This window comes from Anarhichas minor, unplaced genomic scaffold (genome assembly GCF_050575085.1).
Source record: "Anarhichas minor isolate MPS153535 unplaced genomic scaffold, ASM5057508v1 ptg000052l, whole genome shotgun sequence".
Classification (NCBI taxonomy): Eukaryota; Metazoa; Chordata; class Actinopteri; order Perciformes; family Anarhichadidae; genus Anarhichas; species Anarhichas minor.
The window spans coordinates 1,750,236-1,775,234 of NW_027466498.1; the positions used below are offsets into that span (position 1 = coordinate 1,750,236).

Here is a 24,999-nt window from a genome sequence, read left to right on the forward strand (position 1 = left end):
ATGTTTGCCTCCCCTCAGATGTCAAAAGTTATTATTTACATATTTTTGAAAGCACAGATCCTGATTTTCAGGGTGATCTCCTTTCAGCCAAGCACCGATCAAAGAACCAGCGGGGTAACGTAACAGATTGGCCTGGACACCATCACAGAGGGAGGGGGAATTCTAGGTGGCTGCATCTGTAAGCGGCATGAGCTACACCTTGGCCTGGTGTGCTCTGCCCTACAAACACCTCCTGGCAGATCTGGGAGATTGCCGGCAGGCATGTTGATGGCTCGTGTTTTTTTTTGTTCAGTTATTCATATCCACTGCCACACAGTGGCGTTGTTTTACGTTTAGTTCCAAATACATTACTTTTCTTCCCAGCCCGCTCGTCTGGTTTCCCATCTTTGTTGCAGCTTTTGAGCCGGGCTGTGACATAAATACGGTTGTGTCAGTTCTGGAAAGTTATGCAGTCTAATAGGATGATGTAGTATTTGTCAGCAAAACGTGGGACACACATCACTCACTGTCAATCTGGCTAGGTTTGCCAGCGCAACAGTGACATACCTCGGCCGTGATGTAGGACAGGGGCAGGTGCGCTCGATGTCGGCTGAAGTCAGTCAGTTGAGTTTCTGCAGCACCACATCTGGGTACGGAAGGAAATTTGACTATGTCCAAGAATATCATGAAAGCAAAGCCCTTGGACTTGGTAAATGGACTGTACTTGTATAGTGCTTTTCTAGTCTTCCGACCACTCAAAGCGCTTTAACATTACATGTCCTTCACCCATTCACACACCATGCAGGGTGCCACCTGCCCATCAGGACTATCTACTATTCATACATATTCCACAGGCACAGCCTACGGGAGCAAATTGGGGTTAAATGTCTTGCCCAAGGACACATCTACATGGACTAGCGGAGCCGGGGATCGAACAGCCGATCCTCTGATTGAAGGACGACCCCGCTCCACTGAGACACAGTCGCCCCATGATCAATAAATAATTTAAGCATTCTTTCAAATTATATCTACAACTGAAAAAAAATGTATTTTAGAGATGGATCATTTCATTCAAACATTAATCTGAGACATTATAAATCTTGCAACACCAAGTATTTGCAGAAAAAACAGACAAGGTGGATTATCTTCTGATTAAAATACTTCCGGTCTAACAATGCCACGCTTGTTTATGGCTGTGGCAAGACACTGGCACATCGCTGCCACTGTGGAATTTACATCTTTGTTCCAATTATAACAACAATGGGATCTGTGGAAATCAAAATGCACTTGACAGGACCAGTCATGACCACAAGTGTTGCCAAATCCACAACACAGACTTCATAGTTCCCCAGGATATACACTTTAAATGAACATCATAAATATGTTAAAAGAAAAGTTACAAAATGGAAGGAAACTTTAAAATGCACAACAAGCCTTTGGGAATTGCAGATGGAAACCCTTTTAGAATGAAAGTATGAGACGGGGATGGTGGTGGTGACTTTCATGACATGGAGCACCGTACAAAAAACATGACCATGGTATCTGCTCAGAATATCAATCTGTATTAGCAAAAACCCAGAAATAGCACATCCAGCAGTAATCTGCACGGTGAAAGAGGACTATTGGTGAAAAGAAAAAAGGACCACATCCTCTCAGCATCTGGAGATGTTGTGAGGGAGTAGCTGGTAGGTTGAAAATGTCACTGACAGTTCCCAAAATCTGGAGAACAAAGCGCGGTTATTCATCAGTGAACTTTTGCCCAAAACGTGTGTGCTCTCACACACCCACAAACAGTTAAGTTTCCTCTCTCTTGGCCATACAATTTACATTCATTGAGAGAAAGCTGCCTTAAGTCTCCCAGAATTGTAATACCTGTGGATGCAATTAAAATGAATGAAAAATAATAACAACAGCAAGTCGGGAAAGGAAACACAAATCCTTTCCAGAAATGTGAGCAGACATACCAAGGTCTGCAATGGCACCAGCATTCTTTACTAATTCCGAAAGCCTACTGGCACTAGTGCAAAGACTGAAAGGGACGCATGTGCAGCTTTAATGTAGCTTTACTGTCAAGAAAATCACTGGATCCATACATTGTTTGGACTTAACGCATAATCCTTTCCATTGATAAAATTATGTTGAGTGTGCCTGACTGGAAATCCACAAGTACAGGGCTTCAGCACACATGCTTTTTCCCTTCTCTGGTTTTCCTTTAATTTGCAAATCTTGTAATCTAAGCCTAGAGCTGACTGAACCAACTTCTAAACCAGCACCGCTGTAGCGGCCAAGGCCTCAATCTGTTTTTCATTTAAGTGTCAAGACGGCATCCTTTTTGGTGGTTAACAAAAGCTGTTATTTCAAAATGATTATATGCTAAAAATTGTGTGAGGACCTTAGTAAGTTTATGAACAGGCCCAATGGAAAGTACTGCGCCGCACCCGGAAGCCTTTTTCCTTCTCGTCTTTGACCAAAGTGTTATTTACCAAGCACTTCTGTAGGGGGAAGAACCAGGCTGTGCCATTCAGCCAGAGGTCAGGGTTTCTGCTTTTCAACACAGTGCATGTTTTTAGCATTAGTGTCGAGTGACGCCTGAATGATTTGCCAAACCGTCAAAGCGCTGCCCTCTCAGTGTCAGTGAGGACATAGGAAAAGCAGAAGCAACGGCAGCAGCAACGGCGTCAGAGAGACAGGAGCGGCAGTCCCTGGAAAACATCAAGAGGTTGGTCTCCATCGAGGCCCGGCTGAAGACAGACTTCCTTATTTCATTTCCCAAGGAGGATATATTGAGTTATATTTTGTGTTGCTCTGGAAGAGGAGCATAAGTAAATGGGGGAGGGGCGAAGAGGAGTTCACGGACTGGGTATGGAGAGGAGAGTACAAGATGCCTTGTGGTCTGTCACTTTTTAAATTCCCTTTCTTTCACTTAACAAAGACATGACGTGCCCAGTCCCAGCCCTGAGAATCCGGGGGACCGACACATCTGTTTAATCTCCTTCCTGTCTGCCTATGGGGTGTCCAGGTACTGCTCGCATGCAAACCATAGCGCCACTAGAAAGCCATGAATCACAGTCACCAAGCCCACATCACTGGCTCAGCTCCAGTTGTGTGCATGTGAAGGGTTCATAACAAGAAGCTGGGTGTCCTTTGATGCCTCTTATTATTAACAGAAAATTACTTTCAGATGTAGGATTTGTACTTGTGCAACATTGCAAAGAGTAAAACACTTTCCCCTCCCTGCAGCAGTTTAAAGACAAAACATCACAATGATGGGTCATTCCAATAGCACACTGAGTTCGCTTTAGTTTCTTTGCTTCTGGTCTCCGAGCAGTCTGTGAACTCTGCAGGATAGCTCCTCTGAAACTAATCCGTGGTCACTTTATTAGGTCACTCATACAATTGAATGCAATCCAATAGAATTGATCTGCCACAAATTCTACATTCAGGAAGATGTATTTTGTCAAAGAGGTGTTTATTCAACTATATATGTATTACTGGGGTTGTACTTAGTGATTCTGTGCTGGACCTGATTATACAGAAATGTGACAATACTCCCTTCAAAAAGGTATTGTTGTCTTTAGTTGTAAAAATATTAAATCTTTTAAACATTTAACATAAATGTATCTAAAGAACTACATCTAGTTAAAGCTGCACAAATCTATATTTTTAGATTGATTATATGCAATGTGAAAAAAACTGTCCAACTCTGAAGTGTGGACTCTGAAGTTCCCCCTCAGCTCTTCAGGGTTTTTGTAACTTTACAGCCTAGCCTAAACTATTTTGGTGCAGTGTTAAGCCTTTTTCACACATAGTTACCGGTAAATTACTGATAACCTTCCAGGCACCGCTAGTGATTTCCACTATTTCCACATGCAGTACATTTAGGACAATTTTTGTCTTGCGCCTTTTCACGTAAGTTACGGCAATGCTAGAATAGATGTGACAAGGAACAGTCAAGCAGACGGCAGTATTGCTACACTTATGGATGTCAACCGCCATGAAACTCAGAAGAAGCAGTGTACGGGAGAGAAGACGTCTCATTATTTTCAGGAACATCAGGTGGGCGAGGAGCTGTCATTGTCTGGTGCCAGTATTCTTGTAATGTATCTAATATTTAAGTTTACCAGAAAAGTCAAATCACTCGGTAAAGCATCGCTGTAAATACTAAAGCAGATATAAATACGTCATGAGTGGAGTCATGTAATTGGTTTGTTTGCTCCACATGAAAGCGTCTTTTGTCAGAAGGTCGTAACACTTTACGTGCAACGTTACTGCTTTCATTCATTTCCAGGCATTTTCCCTGAAATGTTACTTGGGCTGCGTTCCATGTCCATATGTTTTCTTTTTACTTTCAGTACGTACTGCAGCTAACCTTAGAAAGTACGTACTGTTGCATGCAGTATGCGTTCAATTGGGACATACTACTTTGTCATAACACTGAACTTTGACCCTGTTGCTCATATATCCTCTGTGAAGAGGACTGTGGGTGAGAATAGCCAGAAGGGCTGCAAAATGTGACGGCATGCAGTAGGACATCCTGGTATTTTTGGCATACTGCTTTTGACATACTTTGTATTGGGAAATATGAAATACTTTTTTTAGAATACTAAATAGTGTAGTAGTATGGGTATTGATACACACCCTAGGTTTTGAGGTATGAATATCGATTCCTGCTCCCATTCACACATGACCCGATGCAGGAAATGTGGTATTTAGCAGCTAAAATGGCAGATATTTTTCCCAAGGGTTGGTGGAAATGGAAATAGTTTAAATGTAGAGAGATTATTGGACTTCCATTTTTCAAGTGGACACAAACATGACTCTAAATAAAAGCTTGTGCTGCTCTTTGTCTGCCAGATGTGTAAACAGGAGACTTCACCATACTTTATGAAGTGACAACATGACAATGCCGTTGGTTCCCAAAAAATAACAGCTTTAAGCTTTTTAAGCTTTGGAAATAGCAGCAATGTCAGCCATAACTGAAGTATTCCCAAGCCTAAAGATTGATATCTTGGCATATCTTAAAAGGTGGATATTAGCTCAAATAAATCTGATCACATTCCGATCCTTTCTACACTGTAATGTGTGTTCTCTCCTCTACCTGCTTGTGTTGAAGCACTGCTCTCCTTTACAAGAACTGGGCTCTACAGAGTGCACATTTCACTGCACATTCAAATCAAGAGTGTGCAACGTTTCAACGATAGCAAATCTGTTATCTCTCTTATTACTAGTGAAGAGCAGTGTCCAAAAAGACCGTCTTGTTTTTCTCATAGCTCTCACTGTTTCACAAATGTCACTAGCAGCAGGTCATATCAGCTGCATTAATTAACATTAATCTGTGAGTAACGTGATGGCAGTCCAAAATGAAACTTTGCTGTTCTCAGCAAAAAACATTTTTGTGAGGGGAAAAAAAAAACAGAGTACTTCTGTAGTTCCAGCAACTCCAAACGAGTGATACGTCTTCTCTCTAGCTGATCACATATCATCCATTTCAGAAGAAAGAGAAGGAGGCCCGGCTACCGCTCAATGAAGTCACGACTGTTTGCTGTCTTGGCTCCACGATGGTGGAACGAGCCTCCCATGAGGTCAGCAGAAACTTCACACAGCTTCTTTTGCAGACTGACAACTCATATGTTCAGACCAAGGCTGGGCAATGTGGAGAAAATCAAATATCACAATATTTTTGATCAAATACCTCAATATTGATATTGCAACGATATTGTTGACTATTGGTGTTTTCAAAAAATATTTCCACAATGAGATTTTTGATAAATAATCATCAATAATGTGGATATAATGATATAACTATAATGACATAATAGAAAGAATAGAACAGCTAGAATGTTCAGAAAATTACATCACACGATGCAGCCTTTAAAACCAGGAAAATAAACTTATGCGATAATACAATATCCAAAATCTAAGATGATATCTATTCTCATATGGATTTATATAGCACCTTTCTAGTCTTTCGACCACTCAAAGCGCTGTACACTACATGTCATTCACATACTGATGGCAGGAGCTACCATGCAAGGTGCCAACCTGACCATCAGGATCTGATCTAATTGCTCATTCAAACACACTCACACACCGATAGAAAAGCCCTCGGGAGCAATTTAGGGTCGAATATCTTGCTTACGACACTTCGGCATGCAGACTGGAGGAGCTGGGGATTGAACAGTCAATCTTTAAGCCGCCCAATACTGACAATGTATCGATATAATATCGGTACATTGTTCAGCCCTAGTTCACACTGCACCTTGATGTCTCTAAATCTAGTACCTGATTTAGTTCAGCATGTTTGATGAAGATTACATGCATGACTCGTGTGGTTTTTGGGGTTGTACTCACATGTTTGAATGCACTTTTTGTATGTTGCTTTGGAAAAAAGCATCAGCCATATAAATGTAATGTAATGAACCAGGACATTAAGTATTTGGATCGAGATGCTTGTGAAGAATAAGGTGGGTCAGATATAGCATACTACATTTCAAGCTTTCCAATGTTGTCGCACACACTTAATCAACATTTAGGTTAGTAGAAGTAGTGGATCGGACTCTGTATAAGCAGATCCCAAATATTTCCGTACTAAGAGCGGGATCATGGCAACAAAAAAAAAAAACTTGATGGGAACATCCCTACCTTCTGCAAGAGCTTAGCAAGGACAGACCATAAAGTAAAGTCAATCAACGCCTTCCTCCACTACTCACTCAAACCATTGTTTACCACTTGATTAGTTAGTGTAACACAGCCTTCTTGTCCGCTATTTTGTGCTGGGGGAGGACTTGATTTTGGCCTAACCAGCCACTGTTTTTAGCTGCTCTTATAGGCACTTAACTAAATATGACACTTTCTGTCACAACTGGAAACTCACATTCTTCAACACACATTACCTACGGTGTCCCTCATGGTTTCATTCAAGTCCTTTTTGGATTTTTAAATCATATGCAAGAGATAAGTCATATAACCCAAGGCATTATTATCCTCATTGCTACATATATTGGGAAAATCCTGGTGTTTTTATTGGGCCAAAATTAACTTAACTTGGCCAAAATTACAATAAAGAAGCATAGTAGTAGCCTTAAACTATTCAAGAGGTCCATTCCAGCCCAATATAATTGCAGGAGTAGAAACTCATATCTGTCTGATTGTGTGCTAATCTGCCTGCAATCTGACTGCAATTGCTGTAATATTGGTGTATCGGTAAAAACATATAAGATCCTGTTGGTAAAGATGATGTCAGCTTTATTATGATGCATGAACTCACCCAGAAGACCCTGTGCTCTTGCACACCCCCAACAGAGGCCTCTTGTCAGAAAAAGTGTCCGGCTTCAGAGGACCTGCGGAGGAGGAGGAGTCATAGAAAGAGGGATGAGAAACAGAATAATCTGCACACAACAAAGAGGGACATTCTTTCAATGGACACGTGAGGCCTCTCGTGGTGCCCACCCTCATTCAACAGGCAGCCTATTACCATGATAGGAAACATGCAGATTACATTACTACTGTTGCCCTCTAATTCAATTATGGTCACAAAACATTTTTGATTTTGTTTTCTTCCCGAAATCAGGTCATATTTTGCAAGTTACTATCCTCACCAGCCAAAAGGGGAATCCATGTAATGTAAGGTGGTGTTCTTCCCTTTTCTGATCCTCCACTATGTCAGGTTTTCAAAGGAAACGTTCTCCAGAAAAGGTCCGGAAAAATATGATTTAAAAAAAAATGACAGAACTGAAATTAGATGGAGAAATCTCCTGAATGTTGCAAAAGGGAGTGAGATTTATTTTTTATCTCCTTGTTTGTTTTGGGGTTTTCGGGGTGGAATTACAGCATGGTAAAAACCCAGCAGGCATATTCAAAAAAAGAAATGAAGTGAAAACATGTTGCATTAAGTGGACTGATCCCGTGTTTTCCATGATTGTCTCATTCTTGAAGACGGACGGAGGATCAGGGGACTGAGGGGATAGGGGCGCTTAGATTGAAGACGTTACCCGTTCGAGGACTGTAATTTGAGGCTTGACAGTAATCAGCCTGAGTTCCTGTGGTATGGCGTGAGAGCCAATGTGCCTTCGCTACCAGCCTTTAACACTCCAGACAGGGTCCTTTCTTCTTTCATCTTTTTGTCATCACACATCATTCCCAGTCACAAAAAGTGAGCCGTAACATAAGTATAACTTTTGCAAACTTAGTGAAATGCCACATTTCCTAAAATAAACTTTCTGGGAAAAATGCAACATTTGATGAATAAAAAGACTTTGATTTGATAACTACTGTAATGGAGAGTAATTGAAGCAAGTACTGCTGACCTTCATACAGATGTTTGCATGTTTCAAAGTTGCATAAGGGAAAGTTGTATGTTGATATAATACTATAACATGGGCTCAAAATTACAAGCAACTTGCTTGTTCTTAAACTTCATAGAAATACAGCATCCCAAGCGTACTTCTATCGTGAAGACATACAAACTGACCCACACTGAAAAAGGATATAAAGACCTGCAGTACATATTATCATATATATATATTCACATTTCCTCAATGCTCATTTGTTATCAATCAAGGAAACAGTGTTGCCTCATTTTCCAAGACATGGCATGATCACAGGTTGTAAACTCCAGAGAGGATGTGGTTAAACGCATTTACTCCCTTTGGAAAACCACTAGTCTCTATTCTAGGAAAAGAGAACCTTGCCTTATTATAATCAACACCTATTTTCGGGTCTTTCTATGTCCGCCCACCCACGGCCTCGCAACCCAGACAATTGGCCTTTTAATGGCTCACCACAGTGCAACACTGTTTGCGCCCTAGCAGATTGCAATCACTGTCCTTCCCTCCAGTAGTACAATTCATATTTATTTTCTGCTGAGAGAATTGCTCCCCTCATGTGTTGGGGATATCTGCTGCTTCTTATTACTGTGGTTTTCTTTCATCCACTTCCAGCGCTCTTCAAATGCAGCCATTGTGTGTTGTTGAAATCTGCCAAAAGACCGGAACACGGACGGAGAACAAAAAGGCGATTTTCTCAGCGAAAAAAAAATCATGGAACAAACCAGAGAGGCTATATAGCAGCTTTCTCAGCACTGAGTGACACCTGCAGTGATCAAATGTTCACTTCATCTCTGGAGAGGATCTAATCAGTTGAACCACCAAACCATTTACACATAGCTTTGAGGATTACAACCCTTGTATTCATTCTGCATTCAACTGTACAGTGTCTGAAAAAGACTGACGTGTGTTTCTCATCACTGTGACTATTTCACTATTTGTGACATAATTAATTAAATTAATGTGACAATAAAAAGTGGATTAAGATAAGCCGTTATGGAAGCAGACATGTTATATTGCTTCACAGAATTTGGTGTGCATTGTTTCTTTAGAAATGGGCTGAAAACACTGTTTTTATTTTTTTCACAGAATTTGGGGATGTTAACTGATGTAAAACTTTGAACTGGGACAATACATTTTGCACTGTTATTTGAATTTGTGCCATGGGGAAGCAATGATGATAAGCTAATCATGATGACAAGTTACAACCAGTGATTGTAAAGAACAAAATCTCTTTCAACATTATGCTCTTCAGTTGGAGAATTACCAAATGCCACAAAAACCAAGTCAATTTCTGTTGTTTCAAATTAAAACATGAGGGAATAAAACAGAATTACAGTGATTTATCATATGGGTAATGTTTGTCCTTCAACCTCAGAAAATCAGGGCTGTACCAAAAGAAAAATTGTATTTCTTGTCATTATGGTTGTGATACATGTAAAGGATGGTGCTGTTAGATTGCTGATAGACTGCCTGGTAAATACAGGTACATGCCAAAAAAATAAATAAAAGAGGTAGGTAGGTAGACAGGCAGGCAGTCCAATTATGTCATTCAGAAGGGGCTTATTACACTTATTACACCAAAAAACAGTGTTTTTTTCCTCTCTCTTTGTCAGAGCCTTTGATTTAATAATTGCTGTCGGGATGTGAAGAGAATTTCAAAACTTCTAACAAAAAGGTTTGTAAAATACATTACAACCCTAGCTTTAAGTGACCAGGAAGCAGAGCGTGATTATGCATGTCCACCTACACAGGTGGTTCTACTTATTGTCTCTAACTGGACCGCTCCTCAGGTTGCAGTTGGGTAGACCCATGCTGGAATTACACAAGGTCTCCAAACTTAACGAACCGGTGAGAATGATAAAGATTTAATTTCCCCGACCCAAACAGGTGCAACAAAAGTAAAAGGAAGACCTAAGAGATGTCATTCAAACGCAGTCTGAACACACCTCCACCTTTCTGATTGCAACACATACCTTTTAAACAATTGATACTTTTGTGTGCATTTAGTCAGTCCATAAAATGAACATCCCCTATATTAGCTCTGCTACTTAGCTACCATTGATAGCTGTGCCAGCCATGTACACTAATCACAACTAGCTATGTGCGAAGTGCTCTTGGGTCTCTTGAAAGGCATTTTAAAAATGCAAGCTGTTTTATAATATTAATTTTATTTTTTGTATGACTTGCCATATGAAAACAGGGGTTTAGGTTAAAGAAACACACAATGTTTTAGTTCACCTTTGAAGATACTTTTAAGCCCCAGTTACCACTCTGCATGTCTTAAATGATGAAAGCATTTGATTTCCTATTTTGCCAGGATGACTTTACTATTGATGCAGCATGTTGTCTGGCAGCATTACATTATTGTTTATTGACGGAACAATTGGTATTTCTAAACCGTTCCCTGCATAACTGTTAAAGTCTGCTGCAAAATGGCAGCTACAAAAAAAGAACTTACTGTTTTACAGACGATCATCTAAAGATTTGATTGATGTTTAATGTTTTGGGAATCTAAACAGACATTAGGCAGCACCAGATGAAGTATGAGGGAAAAGTATTCTCGAAAAAGACGTGGAATAGGTTACAATTAACAAATGTTAAAATAGCATCCACAACATACGTTTACCTGAACAAAATATGAAAGAATCTTAAAGAGATTGGTAAGTGAAGAGTGAAGTCTCAGTGGGAGGTTTCTAGCAGAGCTTTGGCAGTAAGAAAGCACCGACTTCAGAGGCTTGCCACCACTGACAGAGCAGGCGAACACGAGTCGTAGATTGACTTAGGATGAGGCAGCATGGAGCACTCTTTCATTTGAATGATATAGCACCACTTGAAATACCCACAGCAGGATGTGCCATGCAAAATGGAATTTCAAGATTCGACCTTGAATGACAAAATCAGGTTGACCAAAGTCTGCTGTGTTGGCTAGGACTCGCTCGGCAAAGAGAATTTAAATCTCTATGGCACTATCCTGGATACATAGAAGTTAAGTTAAACAATGGTTTAAAAAATGTCCAGGACAGAGTTTTGACATTTATCCTGAAGAGAATGTGTTTAAAAGTACATACTGGTACTTCTGCCATATCCCTTCTGCGTTTGAGAAAGATACATTTAGTGCTCAAAAGTAAAGCTAAGGCAGCAATTGTGGGGGGCAGTTCATATGGTGAGACCAGGTGAAAACAGCCAAGGGTTTTATTATGATGTAAAGAAGAATTACTTCAACCAGTTCAAATAGCACAACAAAGAAAAACCTGAGCCTCTAGAGAGGTCGACGACATTACCAATTTAAAACAATATGCAGATACACTGAGCAGAGCCTGGTGCAAAGCTGGAATATGTAGTGTGTGCTTTGATCACTGAGTTTGTGGTTTCATATTTAGGCAAGGTTAAGGTACTGAAGATACTCACTGATATGAGGAGCTGGCAGAATGCGAGCAGCTCGCACAGGACCATGGCGCACTGAGAACAGCTCTTGGGCTTCCCCTGCCAACTGAAAGAAATGATCAGAGTTAAAGACCAACAGTTAAAGTGGAGTTTAAACCACATATTCAGGCTTTATGCAATCCACAGATGTTGTCTACCTTTGGCAATATGCGTCATTCACTGGTGTCACTTTTTAAAAAGGCATCATTTCCTGTCTCTTGCTGTCTAATGTAAAGTGTGTGTTTGGAAAAAACACCTTCATTTGGTCAAAAAGAACACCTTAGGACAAATATGCCTTTTTTTGTACTCAGCAAAATAAAGTGTGACATGACCATGAAGGATATGAGCCTATGGAGATTCCTGCAGAACAACACAAGCACAAGGACAAACATGTATTTGTTCACACTGTTATGGATTCCAGCTGTGTGACACTGATTGTTCATAGAAAGAGACAGCGGGAGGGAGGGAGGAGTTTCAGCCAAAGCACAGTCAAATCTAGTGAGCACAAAAGAAAAGGTTCAGTGGCATCGCAATGCCAACAAGCTGCCGACACTTCCTGTCACAGAGACAACGTGTAAGGGTTGGAGATAACGGTGGAGCGCAGCCCAATATGTTTCTGTCCCAGTTTGACTGCAAGCATAAGAAACACTCTAGACAGTGTTTACGGTCTCCCAACATTACCTTCTGTTGTTGATGGTATGATCATAAAATGCTAATAATGGAAGGCCTAATTCAAGGTGGAAATATTCCACCTGTACTCTTCTCAGACTAAATGTTAGGTGATGCCCGTCATGTTCAACAGGTCTCTGTGTGATTTTCTCTATTTACCAAAGTGCCTTTTGACCACTCCATGAACTTTTCTTTGTCAAAGTAACAAGTCAAGAACATTTGGGCATGTCTATTATAGTGCGGCCATGCTCTTTATAGCTTACACAGGGGGAATGGATGGGTGTTAGCAACCACAAGGGAGTTTACATTCTACAGTAGAAGGTTTGCACATGGTGGGTGTTGTAGAAGTTGGTTCCAGTATGTTAAGACTAAATGTTTAAAGGTTCACTATATGATACTCAGAGCATTAATATAGCAGCAAATAACTACATGCTATATAAAGATATAGTAAAGTCTACCTGAGCAGATAATGAAGTCCCTCTCCCTGTGTGTGTGTTGTTAGAAGAGCTAGTGCATGTTACTGTCCTGACCGACAGCACAGCTGTTCAGTTCCCTCTCAGGTAAACACGGTCAGCTCTGTCAGAACAGTTGGTATTGTAGAGCCATTAGCTGCTAGCACCTTTAAATAAGACTGTTCTTAGTCCCAGAAAATAATAGAAATAAAGTTTTCTGCATTCCTCCCAATAAGTAAAGATTACAGAAAGCATAATTGCACACACAGCTAACTGAATAGATAAACTATTTTAAAAAGTAATCCGATGATTAGAGCATTCTAGAGACGTCCTTTGGTGTTGAAGGTTTTGTTGAGGGTATTTATGACCTCATTCTGAAATGCATTACTCTTTACCGTTATAAAATATCTAGCAAAATGAATTGTTTTGATCAAAACATATCGAATCAAAAAATACATAAACCAGACAAACACACAGTACATAACAGTTCTCAATGTGCAATGCTACACAGATTTCTAAGCATATAATCAGACTGAAATGCCATTTCATGTTCACTTCTTCATCACTCTGACATTTATATGAGTGCCCAGAAGTATTGAAGCTGTATATCCACACCTATCAGCATGTAGCCAATTATTGAAGTCTTGTAAAAAACACCATCCCACGTGAAGAGAAGCAGAGGAATGAAGAACACAACAGCAGTAACTGGTTTTTTTGCTGAAACTTACGTCCATCAACCCACTTCACTGATCAAACAAGTGCAATCCAGGCTTGAAATTACATTTCTGGGAAAAACACTAAAGGTTGCCATATTAAAGAGGATTTTAAAGTGTACTGCGTGTCTGCTCTTTATTACAGAGGAAATACAGCCACGGTGTAAAGCATTAAAAGGATGTGTGGCTGTGTCTGAACCGTCCGGTTTAAGCTTCATGTGTTCATATGTGACCACAGTATATTAGGTCAATGGCCTGAGAGGCAGTGACTAGCGTGTGTAATCGCACATTGTTCTGAGCGCAGCATGCCCCACTTTTATGATTCTTTTATGCGTTAAATTACAGTGAAACCTGCATTATCACTTTACTAGTGCTTTAATCTGGTTGTTTGAAGTCTTTAAACCCATCTGAGGGGATGATCGCTCTTTTGTGCAATCAGTAGCTTTTTCAAAGTGGCGGATTTGGAGCTGTGTTTTTATTCAAAGTGCTTGAGGCCCAGCGGTGGTGGATTAACACTGGAGACAGGAGCAGGTTATACGAGCACTGATAGCAGGAATAAAAGGAGGTTGGCAGCAGGGTAGGATTCCTGCACAGGCAAATGGACCTGCGAGGGGGAATAATAGAATTTGCTGGATTAAAATGAGAAGAGGGGCGGGCCGGAGGTTAATGCGCCGGGTTATTGTGCATTACCCCGCCGCTCATCCTCGCCTTACATGGCTCTGTGTGACATCCGCTGCCATCAACAACATTCCCACCATTACATTAGCGGCCCGTCGTACGCAATATGCCAAATTGCTTTTTCAAAGTTGTTTTCCCTGAGTGCAGTTATTCATTATATTCATTTCATCTGTGGCTTGGATGTTTCTTTGTGGAATCACAGTGTCTGCTATTCTGTTTTAATCTCTCAGATGTAATACCATAAGCTGTGAACAGATATCTGGGGCATATTCACGAGTGAGTCCGCTTACTAACACAGTGCTGGCCATATTGGAGGTTTGGAGGGAGCAGGTGCTTCAGCGATCGGACAGTAACAGGTGCTTGTGCATGGGCTTCCATAACAATGATAAAAGTACACACGCACAGAGTGATGCAGCGCTACTTATGATGTTGAGGAAACTAAATTAAACTTGCCTATTACAGTCTGTTCATTCATAGGGTACGCATGTATATATTGAAGTATTCAGCTGTGCTTTTCAAAAGGGTTGTGGGATTGGTCAATTGTTGGAATTCAATTTCCAAGGACATGAAACTCTTTCACTCCACCCCTCTTGAGAGCCTTTTAGTCATGTTTAGGGGGGACAGGAGGAGACAGCAGTTCAACAGTATATGCTTCATAGAAGTGGAGTCTGTCTGCTGATAGCTGGGAACCTGAAGAGTCATTAGAGATGCAGCTCAGCGGTGTGTCAAGTTGTTCTAGTCCTATGTCAAATAAATAGAATGAATTAATCAACTCAGTCATTTGAATAAATTGAAAAAGTGTATATGAACTAAGAAAATTATTATTATTATTATTTAAGTACAGAGGTGTATAATGGCCACGAGCATATCTCAGACGTTTTTACAGCTTAATCAACACCTTAACTTCCCCATTGTTGACAAATGAAAATGTTGTGTGCACCAACAATGGAGTTTAATAGACTTTAAAGTAAATCCTCTAATCTGTGTGAGTTCCTCAGAATCAAAGAACATCATCGGCTTAATAAAAGCACAAAAGTGTATTCATGTTCTACAATCCTTGATCTACATTCTTTGGATTTTAAAACTTTTGTTAAAATGTCTGAAGGAAACCGTCAAGGACTTTGTTTGGGAGGGGACAGAAAACCCTACAAATGCATTGCTCACATGCAACTTGCACTTTCGGTGTCTGTATTACAATATACTTCCTATCTTAAGTCACATGTTTACATCTCAACAGGTCGAGGACAGGATCAAGGTCTTTCTTGTAATACAGCTCCAGTCTTCAGCACATCCACTGAAGCACACCTCTTTCTTCCAAGCAGGTAATTTCAGCTCAACACGCACGCAGACAGACAACTCGTCCACCACAGTCTGCCTCTTATCAGGCTGCTGTGGGTGACACCTCTCCAGTGTGAGGCGACAGTAATCTACATCTCCTAAACAGCTCTGTCAGCATCCATACAACCAGTCAGGAGTCCCCATCTCGTGAGTGTGTGAAAGTGTGTGCGTGTGTACACGTGTATGTTCGTACTCTGCCGGGCCATTACAGAGGGTGTTGGCTTAGCGACTGTCACAAACACTTCACAACCACTCAAGAGCCAGAGACCGAGGCACCTTCAGTGCTTACTTAAAACCCTGTGAAAAAACACGACCCAGAAACATCCCAGAAACTTTCAAAACTGAGAGAAAAACAATGAGGAAGGACAGCGTGTGATAAGAAGCGGTGCTGCGCCGTGTGGATCAGGATTAGTGTTGAAATGAAAGCGAAAGGCAGAGGAGCCTCACCGAGCTTACATCTGTACTGGGCTGAAACAGCTGTAGTTCTCTGTTCCACCATAAGAGCTGCAGCAGAGAATCTGCTGCAGCTCAGGAGTGACCACATCACAGTGGCCAATGTGTGTGTTCACGGGTAAAGTAAGAGTGTGTCCTCTTACCCGTGGCCTGTGGATGTTTATAAAGAGACTGATTAAGGACTTTGCTGTGTTTAGATCTCACAGGATGTATGTGAAGTTTGCATGTTTCAGTGACAGCCAGTACATGAAAGGCGATACTCGGTGAGCGAGGCCGACGCGGCACTGAGGGTCATTTGTTAAGTCGCCGAGCGGACAATCTTCTAATGATTTTCCAAGACCGACTTTTCTGAATGAGGTATCTGGACCATTCTGCTTGGGAAGAGTTTGGCCCAGTGAATATGTTCAAACCGGAGAAATGTATTTCTACATGCAGCTCGCAAAGAGAACACTTATGTTTAGCAGTTTACCTTCCTGATATATGTATTCAATAAATGATTCAACGACCTGTAAATAACAGAGGTCATATTAACCAGTGCCATCATATTATCAAAAGGCCTTCATCCAGTGGCCATATTGCACATTACATCAGGTGTGTGCTGGAAGTCATTAAGTCTGCTGACAACACCACCGTCATCGGCCTGTTGAGCGGTGGTGCTGAGGCCTGCAGAGAGGAGGCAGAGCCCTGACGTCTTGGTTCCACAACAACAACCTCCATCTCAGCGTCAGCAGAACTACAGAGCTGGTGGTGGACGACATGAGGAGACAGAGAGAAGAGCTCTACAGAGACTGCTGAACACTGCTCAGCACATCATGCTTCATGGAGGACCACTACACCAACAGTGCAGGAAGAAGGCCAACTCTATTTTACACACATGTATTTGATCTTGTCTATATTACAGTTCAGCACTACTGCACACCAGTCTATCACAGTATTACACTTTATTATATATATATATATATATTTTTTTTTTATTCCTATATCTTAACTTCTGCATTATTTAATGTTTATGACTTATGTCTAGGATTCTCATTTTTTACTGAAGTGATTTTCTTTGTAGACAGTTTAGTCATGCTTTTGCTCCACTGTAATTGTTGTGCATATGACAAATAAAAAAACGTGAGTACAAAAAGATCAAAAAGGGTATCTGTACATTGGAATGTGATCCAATCCAATAGCCCTGCAACAAATACATGTATATACAAAATTAGAATGCATACTCTTGTTCTTATTATTACTGTTTCTAGTGTTGTAGTTTGTGGTGTTACATTGAAGTTCAATTTGCCGTGACTGTCTATACTTTTTGTTGAATGTAATTGTTTGGAATTATACACACATCTGATATTAATATACATGTATATGTGTAAATCTGAATGTGTATAGAGTTGTATAGAGACATACAGTAATCCAGTTGACCAATAGCGTTGATGCTCTCCCATGTAATGTTGAGAAGTGTAGCCACTCGGTGCCCCTGCTAGTACTGAATTGATCCACACTTATTCTTGGTGACAGGTTACAAAGACTGACGAAAGAAGGAAAGGAAATGAAGAGAGCCTTCTGATAAACCTGGTGAAGTCAGATCTATCTCTTGTCATTTCCATTCAGCTGAACTCTCACAGTGACTTTTTGATCGGCTGCTGTCAATGATAGATGTAAAATATTAACACAACTCACGTTCATTCTGTGTATTTACGCTGCGCTTTTGTGTCCTGACCAACAGGAACTAGTAGTGACGTTCAGCAGGATCTTAGGACGTGTTATGGTCGTTACAGCTCTGAGTAGGAGGCCAGCGCTACTGTTTGAACCAAATACTGCCTATAGCATGGTCAACACTGCCACCTAGTGGACAACGGCTACACTGTGCTGAATGTCAACAGTGGGAGGGCTCGGCTTCAACAACGTATTTTGATATGTTCAACTGTACGAAATATAGATAACAATACGTTTACAACACATCTATTTCATTTGCTATTGTTCCACTATATTTGTTATTGTTCTATCTTATTTATGCTTTCCCTTTTTTTATTAAATACATGTTCATCTATTTCATTGGTTTTATTATTTCCTATTTATATCCTTTATTTGATTGATTAAAGAGAACTTGACATTAGCTCCCTGAGCACTGTCATTCATTAGCACTCTCTAATAACCAGATGACTACACACTGATGCCTCTCTGGAAAACCTCAGTTCAAATGTTGTATTTCATTTGAGTGCATCTCCAGGAACTCTTTTATGTGTAAACTAGTGACATGGTTATCATTTATACTAAACACATTTAGTATGAATGGGTTTATAAAATACAGAAGGTGTTTATGAATGTGAAACCTTTAGTCAATGCTATAGAGTTGAACCTTTAGTCAGTAGGTTGGTCTGCCTGATAGCCGTCACCACACACAAAACAGCTGCATTTCTTAATGTTTTGTCGTACGCCTCTTGCTTGGGCAGAGGACATGTCCTGACCAGGATCAGCAAATGATTTGACTAGAGTCTGACCTTTGACCCCAATAAGCGCATGATGGTGACGTGATCCAATCACACAATCAATTGTAAGGACTGTCCATTAAGTCAAAAAGTGATTTTCAACACTTTCAGTCTGTCGGTTTGGAAAAACTGATTGATGACAATAAATGTGCAGTCGACATTTATCAACAAAAAGCTCTGCCTTTTATTGACCTGTTGCCATGGTGACTGATGATGGCTGTTTTCATTCACTTAACTCAGAGTGAGTGAACAGACTGTTATCAGCTCAGTTTCCCATCTCAGGCTTAGTCAACTCAGAGTTAGTTAATCCTGCTTTGTGAAACAGGGCCGTGGTTAGCTCGTCTGTACTCTAAACATTGAAAGAGTTTCTATTACAACCCAATTGCTTGTTTTTGGTTTTGACTTCTGAAGAGTCATCCAACGCTTTAGTAAAGGTGCTGTGGCATAATATGGCTCTACAGTAAGCCAACTGACAGGATCTTGATCCGAGTGCTTCAGTACACATCTGACTTCATTGGTGTAACGAAAACTTATGGCACAAAAGCTCCTGGCAGAGAATGGCTGAGCTTGCAGTTTTACAGCCCAGTAGTGACTTACAGATACGCTCCAGATCTGCATCCCGTCAGTGTAGCCCATCATGAGGCACAGAGGAGGGTCAGTGGTTCCGCTGTGCATCTCCATAAACTCCGGATTGCGGGACGTGTCTGTGCAAGCAGAAATGGAGAGGTTGAGTTCAGGTTAATTAGAGGCTGTGTAGAATCATCCAGTACTGTGACAAACACACAAACGGTGCATTGTACAGCTTTGTATTGAGTTGGACACCAAGACAGATTTAAAAGTCTAAGATATATGTTTTATACAAGCTTTATTTACTACCAAAACCACTTTCATGTAATGTATTTGTCTGCTCCCGTTCTATAAAATGCTTCACATCTCATTCAGTATTTGCTTTTTGTTTGATCCGCTACATGTTTTTAGTTTGAGGAGTGTGAGTCACAGCTCCAGATCCTTTTCTTATTCCACATTTATCAAATGCAATCCTGTAACGCCACATCAGATCACATGTACTGTGGCATCACAAGGGGCCAGGTGGTAGATGGGTGCTACATTTCCTTCAATGATCAGCAGCACACATCACAAAATGGCCGCCGAGGCACAAACTACAGCTCCCAGAAGGCCCCGCCACTCACCCAGGTGTGGGTATTTAAGTCACCTGATTAAGACAGGAGAGAAGAGCTGCAGGAGGAGAGGAGAGGGAGGGGAGCACACGGCTGGAAGAAGAGCCAAGAACTAACCTGGACTGGAGAACGGCGTAAAGAAAAGTACGGAGCCAGACTGAGGAGGGTTGAAAGGGAGAAGACCCGGTGGCACCGAGGACACACGAAGTTGAGTTTTGTTAATACTGTTCAGTTGAACAAAGCATCATCTCCTCTTGGACGCTTTTGTTTTGGACTTTTTGACTTTGATAAGGAGAAGTACCTGAGCTGCCAGTAACAGAAGAATAAAACTTGACCTTTTTCTGGGAACCTTTGATTTTTTTTTTTGTATTTTGCCCCCCCCCCAGCCTACCATATTGACTTCTCATGACGTTACAGAACCTAATTTACATAACGACTATAATTTCATTCATTCAATTTCATCAACTTTTTTTCTGCATCATTCCTTTATATTAATATCCAGAGGTAGTAGTGAATGTGGAAGCCTGCAGAGAGCTTAACAATGGCCGAGCATGTCGCGCCACGCTTGCCATCATGGAGTTTGAACCGTCACGACCAACCAGGCGCCATGAATGCAAACATGAGGTGGAAGCATGAGTTGTATATTGACATTCAAATGATCATTTCCTGAGAGTCTGGTCTTCTCTGATGAAGTCCACTGTGTGGTTTCAACTGATGAAACATGGCTAGTTTTCACATTTCTCTTATAGAGTATATTACGTTTATATACTGGTTCAACAGAATGAAGAGCCCAATGTCACACAAACCAAACTTAAGTTTGACAGTTACACACTTACCGTTGACGTCAGCTTTCTCAAATCGAACCCAAATGATTTTCTCTTTCTCATCAGTGGGCGGAGCACCAGTGTATGCCTGTAAAGACGGAGCAGAGGGTGGAATATAAATATACAACACTGTCCAACATACCTAACCATGTTTAGTTTACCAGCCACAAGTATGTCAGCAGGAGACTTAGCATTCAGAAACAGCTGGTAGACAACCTGCAGACCGCCATGGTGTACTTAGGAACGCAGATGTTTCCATATTGGTTTCTAATCAAAGCTCCTGTTGATCATGCAGGTACGGTACAGCACTCCATTCCTTTCTCCACATTGTGTTCTAAACTTAACAGACCATACTGTTTGAATTGTTTTATGTGCTTTAAGTCCTCTACTGATATTTAGTTTTCTTTGCATAATTCTCCAAAGCATAGCATACGTTTTTTAGAGCAATTCACGCATTTTCACGACACCTTAGTTTTCCATTTTTTCCAGTATGATTTGGAATTTCACACATTGAGATGTGAAACTAGCTTGAGACGAATAATCCTTCATTCATTTGTTTCCTTCATTCATTTGTTTTCTAATATTTATTCTGTCATTTTTACACAAGAGCAACGTGAGGCACCTTTGTCATACTTTTGATGCAGCTATTTAGCCTTGAGACTATTGCTGTGTCCCAGTTCCATACTACATACTGATATTATCAAGCAGATACGATATACTGATTAGTGATGAACTTTGGAATGCCAATTCAACTTCAGAATATGAAAGCAAAACAGTTGTCAGAAATATTGAATTGTTGGTTTGTTTTCTGAGAACCTGGAATGTATTTGTATCTGGTAATGTGATTAGCTCCACCTCTTCCTTTGGGCCATTGCATTGTAGGACAGCAGCACACTGCAGAAGTCCAGTGGTTTTCAGTATGCATACTGACTTTGTACATGTAGTCAGTAAGTCCGAATGCTCATGTAGATTTGTATTTTGTCACTTCTCTAGTGTGAACATAAAAGCACACTGATTCAAATCATACAGTAATTTGGGATCCAACGTGGAAGAGCTGCTAGTATGAGAGGAAACATGAGGGAGGAGAGTTACCTGGGGGACCACATCCTGCAGGAAGGTCACCACACTCTCCATGTACGACTGCTCCCTGGAACAGCAAAAAGCTCATGTCATATGTATACACATACAAACAGCGTCATTTCTAACAAGACAATAACAGATGGCTGATGTGCGTCCTTACGTAGCAGCTTGTGCTCGCACCAGAACCCCTCCAGCACAGCGACTAGGTCTGCGTGGAGAGTCCGATGCCATTTTGTCTCCCGTCTTTTTTTTATCCTGAAAATGTACAAAGAGACATGTTAACATGACAGCCGCATACAAATAAATAAAAAGAATCCCTTTGCACTAAGTTGTACAAGTGAACGTATTGTTGTGTTTCTCTGCAGCATGCAAACATTGGCAAGAAATGCCAGATGTTTGAGCATTATTTGTCTAGAAAATGCCCTACATGAGTGAAGGTACTTGAGAATACAAAGAGCTTAGCTCCAGAGGACAGTGAGTAGAAGCTAAATGTTGTGGCCTCTGGGCCTGTGCATTATAGTCAAGTGATGGTGCTTTCCATCAAGAACAAACTGAGCATTAGTGGCTTCTTAAAAACGTATAAGGAGGCAGAGATTTAGGTGACCTTTCAACTTCCAGCAGCTTTCCTTCTCATGAAACCTTTCTCAAGACCAGATGTGGTCCGTCCGACCCGGTCAAATGTACAAAGTAATACAATTCAGGAGAAGAACCTTGCAATAAATACTGTAGTTTGTAGTGGCATCCATCAACAGTATTCTGTGTGGGGGTGAACACACAGAATACTGGAACAGAATATTGAAAGATGTCTCAGTATTATGTAATCCAATACAACAACAGCCCTTCTCAATACTCCTAATACTCATTTTACTTGCAATTTGTAGGTTAACATGTCCCCACACTCAACCAGTGCACTTTGTTTCGGGGGACAAAATAAAGACTGACTGCACATAACGCTGTGGTCATTACAAGGATGTGGAATGCATTCAGTAGTTTGGTGTTTCTAATATTTTGTCCACACCACTTATATCAGTGAGGGTTGACTAAGTAGTAGAAACACCTCCACCTATAACACAAAGCTATTTAACAGCACCACAAACTACAGCCTCAAAAATACAGATGAGTAAACACCTCTTTGAAACACTTTCAACAAAAGACTGAACACTGTAACGGTAGGATTTACAGGTGTATTAGATTGGTGTATTTGTTTTAGGTAGTACTGTCACTGAGTGTAAAGTACGTCCTCCAGTCACTGTCAATCAGGCAGACACAACATCAACAAGACAAGCGTTTATGAAAAGTAACAAACTCCCCTCAAAACCTCATTCTGAGGAGTGACTTCAAAATGATGTTGAAATATTCCACCAAACAGCAGCAACAGAGTCTCACAACTCATTAGTACTCTGGTGTATTTAAGTGAAGGGAGAGCAGCACTGTCAGTGCAGCGACCGCAGCCGTGCAGATGTTGTGCACCATGATGTTCAGAGTACGGACTGCAGACAGAAACTATCCTCGAGCAAAGAGTGTCTGAGGTCCCGGAGCTCCGACATCAAGGGGAGCTCCAAGTAAAATGGTTGCTCCTTAGCATTATAAGGAGACAATTTAGGTGTTCCAACATTTGGTTAAGATGCCTCCGAGTCATGACTGGTGCAGTATTCCAGGCAGGTCAATGGTTAGGAGGAGAGCTTTTAACTGACCCCAAACATGCTGATGGAATTATAGTTCACAGCTGTCCAGAGAGCACCTAAGGGACCGGCGTAAGACGGACGAAAGCGAAAGCATTTGCCAAGAATGTTTTCATTAATCAATGTGACTAGGGGAAAGTCTGCGGCCACCTTGAACTCGACACAGATGAGTGCATCATGGATGAATGCAGGTTATGAAATTATCAACCAAATCAAAACCTGGAGTCAGGGACATGCAGCCATGTGCCATCGGAATACCGTGGTGACTAATGTGACTGATTACCATACCTCCAGTCAATCAGACTGGACTCAAAGTGAAAACATCTGGATTAATCAAACAGACACTTATGTCACACATTTACATACACCTACCTCAAATTCAATTGACCTGCCAAAACCAACCAATGTTGCTGCTCTAATGACATCAGCTTCAGGTCTGAAAGCACTAAGGACACTTGGGAAAGCCACTCGTCTGTTTCAGTGGCGCATTCTTCAAACAACTAGCATTACGCACATCGGGGATAACGAGGTCAGTAACGGTGTATGTATTGTCTCCGAACACGTTACTATCACACTGGTCAACGCTTATGCAACTCTGTCAACAACAGGGTAGAATAGGCTACATGCAGTGAGCAGTGTTTACATGGCAAACCTCAACGAGAAGCGTGCCCATCTTAGCCTCGGTTATCTTCAACATCTATTCTGTGAGCTTGCAACACAAGCAACGAGTGGGCAGCACTTGGAACAGCTGCCAGGTCCACACAGTACAACCATTGGCTAACGTTTAAGTTATATTGGTAGAGAGGGACCCCGCAGCTAACTTAGCTAGCATTAGCATAATCGTGAGCTGATAAAACTCCTGTGTAGTGATACAACGACACAGTTGAAGCCTCGAAGCAAGAGATGCATTTGTCATGTTTCAGTCGGACATTATTTTCAAGCGGGTATAGTTACGAACCGAGGTGTAGAACGTTGACTGTGTTCTTGCTTATGGACTTGTGTGGTGGTCCGAGGAGCTCTTTACAACGTCAAAACACAAACAGTCTGGTTTTGCGGAACTGGGTCGTGTATTGGAAAGCCAATCGGAGTACAAAAACGTTTTCGTCAACCCAATCAGCCAATAGCAAGGGCGGGGCTAAGGCATGCGTCACATTTTACAAACAATACACTTGGCAAAATAAAACATAACTCAATTTTATTTTTTTTAAAAGAAGAAGAAACAGCTATGTCAGTACACATTAGTATTGTGGAAAACGAATCATTCAATTAAGCTGCAACATTCATTTACACTATTTGTATAGATGGCATGGAGAACACTGTTAAAAGGGGGCTAGTAGTACATAACATAAGCATCCATTTAGCTGTATTCACAATATATGATTGTGAAGTAAAGAGAAAGAATGAGGAAAGGTGCAATAGTTATCTCAGGGTAAGAACTGATGAAGCAATAAAAACAAGTTCAGGAATGACGACTTAAAAGAAGAGTGGAAAGGGGTTTACGTAGAGGTCATTCATGTTACAAGAAAGTGATCATATCAAAGGCACAGGGACAATTCTAAACTGATGAAAAACAAGTTATCCTTTAATTTGGGCATCCTCAAATTTTAGGATGAAAAGATGTCGCTGTCCATGAATGGAATATACGTATATTAAAAGATTTCTGGGTGTGATAATGGATGACAAACTGACATGGAAATCTCATGTATCATGTTAGAACAGA

At 40.9% G+C, this 24,999-nt stretch overlaps 1 protein-coding gene across 3 annotated transcripts in view; it reads right to left on the reverse strand.

Annotated features, from left to right (window-relative positions):
• bcas3 (BCAS3 microtubule associated cell migration factor) overlaps window positions 1–24,342 on the reverse strand; it is a 351,541-nt gene extending 327,199 nt beyond the window's left edge. For 2 of the 3 annotated variants that reach the window (XM_076075476.1, XM_076075478.1), the window contains exons 1-7: window positions 24,238–24,342; window positions 21,758–21,852; window positions 21,610–21,664; window positions 20,530–20,605; window positions 19,113–19,219; window positions 11,715–11,796; window positions 7,247–7,319 (exon numbers count right to left, since the gene is read on the reverse strand). In XM_076075476.1, coding sequence (XP_075931591.1) covers window positions 7,247–7,319; window positions 11,715–11,796; window positions 19,113–19,219; window positions 20,530–20,605; window positions 21,610–21,664; window positions 21,758–21,828 — 464 coding nt within the window. In that variant the 5' untranslated portion in view covers window positions 21,829–21,852; window positions 24,238–24,342. Of the gene's footprint in view, window positions 1–7,246; window positions 7,320–11,714; window positions 11,797–19,112; window positions 19,220–19,810; window positions 19,851–20,529; window positions 20,606–21,609; window positions 21,665–21,757; window positions 21,854–24,237 lie in introns of those variants that run through there. The other variant, XM_076075477.1, reaches the window with a different exon arrangement.
• Between the last annotated feature and the right edge of the window lie 657 nt (window positions 24,343–24,999).